The sequence below is a fragment of the Glycine soja genome, chromosome 9, assembly GCF_004193775.1.
Source record: "Glycine soja cultivar W05 chromosome 9, ASM419377v2, whole genome shotgun sequence".
NCBI classification, from domain to species: Eukaryota; Viridiplantae; Streptophyta; class Magnoliopsida; order Fabales; family Fabaceae; genus Glycine; species Glycine soja.
This window is the reverse complement of record NC_041010.1, coordinates 46,885,655-46,892,956: the sequence shown is the minus strand read 5'-3', so window position 1 is coordinate 46,892,956 and position 7,302 is coordinate 46,885,655. Positions and strand designations below refer to the sequence as shown.

General features: G+C 32.4%; 1 protein-coding gene across 1 annotated transcript; it reads right to left on the bottom strand.

Annotated features, from left to right (window-relative positions):
- Positions 1-2,659: 2,659 nt before the first annotated feature.
- Positions 2,660-4,652, bottom strand: LOC114425313 (WRKY DNA-binding transcription factor 70-like). The gene is made up of 3 exons (XM_028392195.1): positions 4,262-4,652; positions 3,709-3,813; positions 2,660-3,320 (listed from the first exon to the last, which is right to left on the bottom strand). Exons 1-3 carry the CDS (start codon positions 4,576-4,578, stop codon positions 2,840-2,842), a joined length of 903 nt encoding a protein of 300 aa, XP_028247996.1. The 5' UTR covers positions 4,579-4,652; the 3' UTR covers positions 2,660-2,839.
- Positions 4,653-7,302: the final 2,650 nt, after the last annotated feature.

Here is a 7,302-nt window from a genome sequence, read left to right as displayed (position 1 = left end):
CCCTACTTATGTCTTGTACTGTTATACAAAACGTTATCGAGAGTGGGGCCCGACCAAAATTTCAATAGTTTTGTTTTGTAAAAATGATTGAAAAACTGAAAAAATAAAATTGTTAACATTTTCTTCTCAAACTGTCTTTTACATAATTGTCATGCATATATTGAATGTTGATTTATGAATTATTTTTTTATCATTGTACTTCAAACTGTCTTCATCCAAAAATTGTTTTACCGAGTCTTTTTGGGTATCTATTACACCCAATTTTATATATATACATATTTATTTGGCCAACAAAAAAAAACGGTAAAACAGTTTTATTATTTGAATATTGAATAATATCGTGTGTATATAAAAATCGCTTTCTTTGTGGAAAAAGAAGACCCCGCCACTTTTATTTGCTGAATTGGGTTAGCATGAGGGATTGAAAGAGAAAATGTTGGGCAATTGGATATTTAATTGAATTCCAATCCGAACACTTTCTAAAAAATCCACGTCCCCCTGTTCACCACTGACCACTATTTTCCAACAACCCTAAAAGTTGATAATAATTTGGATGTTTGATGATCGAAAGTTTAGTCTTGCATCATATATAGATAAATAGATAGAGAGAAAATGATCTAAACAACTAAAATATAAAAGTGCGAGAGAAATAAAATTTGACTATACATTTAAAATAAATAGTTAAAATTAGATTTAATTAATTAAAATGATTTTTAGGATGAGCTCTTTCAGCCACCTTTCATTTTCTTACTAAATACGCGCGCGCGCTCTCTTTTTCTCTCTCTGTCTCTCTCTGTATTCCAAACGCATCTCCATTACGACTCTGCTTTCTTTTTCACTTTATTTTGCTCTCTTTCCTATTAATTTCTCTTTAGTGATGTGGGTTAGATGATATTCAAAAGTCTATCAAAAGCTAGGTTCTGGCTTTCTGAATAATGTGTAAAGTGTAAACCCATGCCACGTGTTCACATATACCCACATATAATTGATTGAAGAAAAGTCATTCCGATTTCATTATTTAACTATCAAACGTACAGTATGTTTATTGCAGGATTTTTTTTGTTCTTACGGTGCTATACTCTAAACATATCACTGTGCTGAAATATTTATAGAACTGGGAATGAGGGTGAATCATAATATGATTGTGTAAACTATCCTTTTAGCTAGAGAAATGCTGACTATACAGTCGTCCCTACACACTTACACTTTTTTTAATCGGCTACACACACTTACACTTGGATATTATTTACTCTCTGACATATTGTTTAATACAGTTTTTACTTTATATGATAACTGATTGAAAATCATAAAATTGCGTTTTTTTTAGAGAAAAATGTTAGTACTGAGAATCAGATTTATTATCTTTTGTCTCTTTTCCTTTTTTCTTAACCAATCTTTCCATAGGTAAAATTTAACTTAAAATTTATAGTTAAGTTAAAGTAATATCTGATTAATTAAATTTAATTAGAATAGTGTAAGTTACATATTTTTTTATTGTTGATTTAAATTAAATAAATATTATAAAGTCAGAAGTAAAATTTATTAAATAAGAAATGAGACTTACAATAGTTTATGATTTCTAATTAATGTTTTCGGTTAATAATAAAGATTGTGCTTGAAAAATATTAGGAAAAATGACATTTTCAGAAAGAAACTTGGATGTCATAACAACGACTACGTTAACGAACAATAGATGGAGTAGACTCTTTATAAGGACAAGTACTAAATGACTCTTAATCATATATATATATATATTTTTCAGATTTCAGACGTACATTAATTAGATAATAGTTGTTTAAGAGATATGGAAGATAATTAATAATAAACTTCACCTAAAATCCTTGAGAAAAAGACCTGACACAAAATATCGTCGATGTTCAACGTATACACACGCATAGACTATATATATGAATGAATCTTTTCATTTGATTTTTTTTTTTTGGTTTAAGTGAAAAGCAGTGCATGTGTACTTGTTAACAAAAAAAGCATGTGGATATGGAAACATGCTTTCAGGTTTCAGCCATAGATTTAAAGAATCTCCTTTCAACAAGGATGATTTGAATTTTATTATTTCTATCAAGAATCTCCTTGAATATGCATGGACGAGTGAAAAGTTGTAGTGATAACAACATTACTTATTTTTTCATATTTTGTACGACAAAGGCAATCCCTATGATAAGTGTGCTCAACAAAAGTAATCGCATAGAGGATTGGCGGTGGTGTGTGCTCCTTATAAATTTGATATCAAACGTTGATATATATCCTCAAACCCTAAAAGGCAAAAAACATTAATAACACTGTAACCATCAGACAACTCAACAGTTATGGCTTCCTAGGGCCCCCCTGCCAATTAATGCACTGAACCCACCCTTAACCTTTCCAAGCTAGTGACTCAACAACCCTCTATTCATTGCTTAGAGGTACAAAACACCTTTTGTGCATTTTGCTTTTATCTCACAAGGCATATACTTTTCCATTGATGCAAATAAATTACCCTGAAGCCATTCTTTTTATTATGTTGGAATGAAAAGTGTAGGGTAATTAACAAAGAGTGTTTATAAATATACTTAAATATTACTTACTAACAGTTTTCACAATGAGATTTAAACTCGAGTCTATATGAGATATGAGCCTCTTTGTCATTAACTAGACTAAACCATATTGAAACATTATGATTATTTCTCATTCATTGAAAGTACCAATATTGACAACAAAAGCACGGATATAACATTTATCTAAGAAAAGTACAACTATATATTACACAATTTGTTTTGCACTGCCTTCGCTGAAGTAAAGGTTAAATTTAAAAAAAAAATCACAAACCAAAACAAGGACATGCTCATCTAATTTCAAGGAAGGGTTCAAAGACAAAATCAAGCTGGGCAGAATCATACAAGACATCCGAAATGTCCACACTCTTGTACTCAGAGTCAAGTGTTGATGATAGAGTGACATGATGCCTTGGTGAGCTATCAAAAGTGAGATCAGAAGAGATGAGGTAATCATTGGAGGAAATTGAGGGAGGGACCTCCTCCTTGCACTCCCTTTTCACTGATGATGATGATGGGAAATTATTGGAAGATGAGAGAAAGGGGCACTCTTGCTTGGATGGGGTTGAAAAGGAGTTGTCAAAGCTAAGGAACTTGGAAGAGGATGAAGGGGACATGGGGTCAAGTATGATATCAGGGTTTGCCAAGTTCTTGCAAGTATGGTGCCCATAGTAGGTGGTTTTGAATAGGATTGGTTCCTCTTGAACTCTTTGCACCTGTTTTGTTGCTTGGCAACCTTGGTCAAATTTGTGAGTGCACCTATAGTAGTTCCTGAAAATTGAAAGGTCAAGACATATATCAATTTAGTTAGGCTTAGAAAACACATAATATATCTAGGTCATGCTTGCATAAAGTCTTCATTAAACACTTGGAAAAGAAGACACTAAAATGAATTAAATTTTCTCGGAAGTTAAAATTAACTTGTACATAAATACAAAGTTAAATTTAGTTTTTGAAGAAATTAAATAAGAGAATTTTTGTGAGAATTGAAATATATAAGTTAATTTTAATGTCAGATAAAAGTTTAATTCATTTTACAATTTTATTTTCTTTTATATATACCAGCTTATCCAGAATATTATTCATAATAGAACTTTAATTAGTATTAGATGACAATTGACACATAATCATGCATGTATGATCACATATATATCTATACCTAGGGAATTTGGCATTCAGGATCTCCTTTTGGCCATACTTTCTCCAGTGATGGCCGTCATCAATTGGAGCTTCAGATTCCTTCTCCCATGTTTGTTCAGTTCTTCTGCAAACATGAATTGCAGATTCAGATAAACTTTCTAAGATATATAAATCAATCATCGCAGTGTGTGCAATCATTTTTACAGTGCCAGACAGAAAAAACATAAACACAAGTAAAGAAAGACAAACAAACAAATAAATAAATAATAAACAGGTATAGTATATATAGCTAACTACAACATGGTACTTCACCTCATGTGTATATGAACAATTATTGAATTGGATGGGGTCCAAACAACAACAAAGTATCATGTTGCCAAATTAAAGAGACACTCGATTGATCAGTAAAGGGCATTTACTATTCAGCAATTATCATCATCATCATCATTTATGTTAAAAAGTACAATCATCACGTAATCGGGTGCAGTGAAAATTAGGCAAGGAATAATAATAAAAGGGGTAATAATTAAAAGTCTAAAATTAAATCTAGACATGACCAACAAATTAATTACCTTCTCTTGTAGCACCCTCTTGGTTCCTTAATGGTGGAGCTTTTGCAATTGCTCTCTTGAGAGTCCTCAGACTTGGGAGAGTCCCATACTTGAACATTGAAGACATGATGTGATTCAGAAGTGGGGTTGTTGTGCAAGAACAAGAGGGAGTTTGTGAAGGACATGAGCACCTCTTTCACAAGTTGTTGAGCAAATGGGGTGGCTGATCCATCATCATAAGTCCCATTGATGACACTCTTAAGTTGTTGGGCAGAATCACGCCCTCTAAGAAGCTCCTCAATTGCTTTCCTACGACTAGAACCACCAAGATTTTCCATGTTCCAATCCCTTCACACAAGTTGAACCAACCTTGTTGTTTGTGGTCTTTCACTCACACACCCACTCAACTGAACTATATATATTATATATACACATGAGGGGAGGCGTAATATTATTATGTGGAATAATACAAGAGGGGCACCAACTTGTTGCAATGCGCACATGCTCCGAAGTTTAAAGGAACCTTGCCACGAAAATTCCAACCCCTTTCAACACGAAATCGGCTACCCACGCTCTACCTTAGCGCGTGAAAGCCAACAACGGTTTGGGATCCGCCACGTGTACTGGTTTTGGGATGGGGTTTCTCTGTGGAGCATGGGGAACGATGGCGCGTTGGGATGAATGTCACCAGAGCGCAAGTGACGCCATCGTACTTACGTTGCCATAGATGTCATGGTGACAGGTGGCATCATTTTATTGGCTACCAAAAGATCAGTCTCTGACAGAATATGGTTGAAAAGACGGGTATACCCTTTCTGAGAGATAAGAATACATAACAAGTTAGTCTCTAAACAGTGTCAAATTGGATAAGGAGTAGAGATAATGTGCATCGCACGTGACACTTATTATTAAGATAACAATATACTCACTACCATGATATAAAATCTTTTTAATAACACTGTAATAAATATTTAGAGGAAAATTATTATCACTCGATGATAATTTTATTCAAGTAAACTTATTTCCCTAAAAACTAATGGTCATGTGGTTGAGGATTTAAGTGTGAATGCAGAGAAAAACATCTAATAGAAAATATTGATTTCTTAAATGAATGTAAGAAAGATTAATATTTGACTCTCCGGTCAAGAAATATTTTAGATTTTCCGAAGAGATAAAGTTAAATTAAATCATAAGATTTATACAAGTAGAAATATTTTATGCATTTACCTGATAATTTTGAATAAAATAATAATGTGATCCAAAAATTTAAAAACTTGTTTAATAGTATAAAATAATAACAATATGTAAGTTATTGGCAATACTCTTTATTCCCGGTTTAGATTCAGCGCTACAGTCCGCAATTCATGAGCTTGCACATGGCCACCAGAGGTATCGATTAGAAAATTTCTATAATGTAATCACGTGTCCTTTCTGCATCATATACTACTTTCAGTTCAATTCATATTACAATTTCCCTTGTATTTGAAGAAGATGGCTAGCATAATAACTTATATATCATGTTTGTAAATGTTTAATAGAAAAGTATATTGCGTAATATGATAATTTCAGTAATCCACCTTCGGTTAAAAGTCGTTGAAAATTTGAGAAGAAGGAATTGATTAATAATTCAGGATGCATAAAAAAAGAATTTGAGGTTTCTCTGGATCTAAAGTTCCAAACAAACAAACAAAAAAAGGTTGGTGAATGTTAGTATGAATTCGAGAAAAGGTAAGTGTGAACGAATTAATTGCTGAGAAGACTTCTTTGTAAGATTCAATCTTGTCGTTCCATATTAAGGGCAGGTCAAGCCACCTAGATTCGGTTTACATAACGATATAAAAAGAAATGTCATGATGTCAATATAGAATTCAAGTAAATGAAAGCAACATCGGAGGAGGAAATATTTTAGCTCAACTAGATTCTAGGGTGTATAGATGGTAAAATTAATTAAGGTAGTATATCCATGCCAGCACTCTTTTAAGTAATTTTACCTCACTTAAAATTTAATACATTATTGGGGAATGAGACATGTGCTAAGTATTACTTTAATCCAATCAAAATTATATTTATTTCCTTAATTGGTAGATTGAACTGACATCATTCTTATATTTTATTATCACGTTTCGCAAGGCTAAAGAGATTTTGGTTTTCATGATGACTAAGTTGTGGATGGAATCATCAGGGGAAAAGTCACATTAATCAAAAATTAAAATTCCAACAAAAGAAGATAAAACTAAAAAATATCTGGTGTCTAGTTAATTATGGGTCGGTAAATGGATGTTATTACATTGAAAACGTTGTTCAATAGCTTTGTATCTTCTCTGAATTATGGGATACATATATAGCGGAGTATATACCTTTAATTTGAAGAAATTATGGCCAATACAAATTAAGGTTTGCATAAAAAAAATCAAATCAAGGTAAATTCTCTTATCTGGTTGTAAATATAAAAAAATGAAAATAATTATCTGACTTCAAAACACTGCAGTGGCGTTGTGGTGCACTCCTCCTTGCTACTTAAATGCTTTTATCTCTTCCGAAGTTGTTTCACTTCACTTGGTTACATTACCTAATTGTTCGTTATCTCCCAAGTGGTTCGTCTCTTAATATTTAACCTCCTGCAAAGCTTTCCCCACACTCATTGCGTACTCACAGGCTCATCTTCTCCTTCTCTTTCCAACAAACTCTTTCTAAATTCCTATCTCTTTCCCTTACCTCAAATTACCTTTTTCTTCTGTGCTTGGTATTGGATTGAAATATTCTCTATTTTGTTGGAGATATGTATCTTTACTGGTGGGGTTATTATATATTGTCATTTCTTCATGGGGGCAGAGGAATATAACAGTTTTAAATTACATCAAACGGTGTTCGTTTAGCACTATGGCACTCACTATTTTTATCTCTTTATTTGTAATTTCCATGAGTAATTAAACATTTTTAAATCTAAATTTTAAGATGGTATGAGAACATCAAAAAAAAAAAAAAATATGAAAACGTATCTAAATCTCAAATTGACTAGGGATAAGATGAAATAGATATAAGTAAGACAATTCTCATCTTAC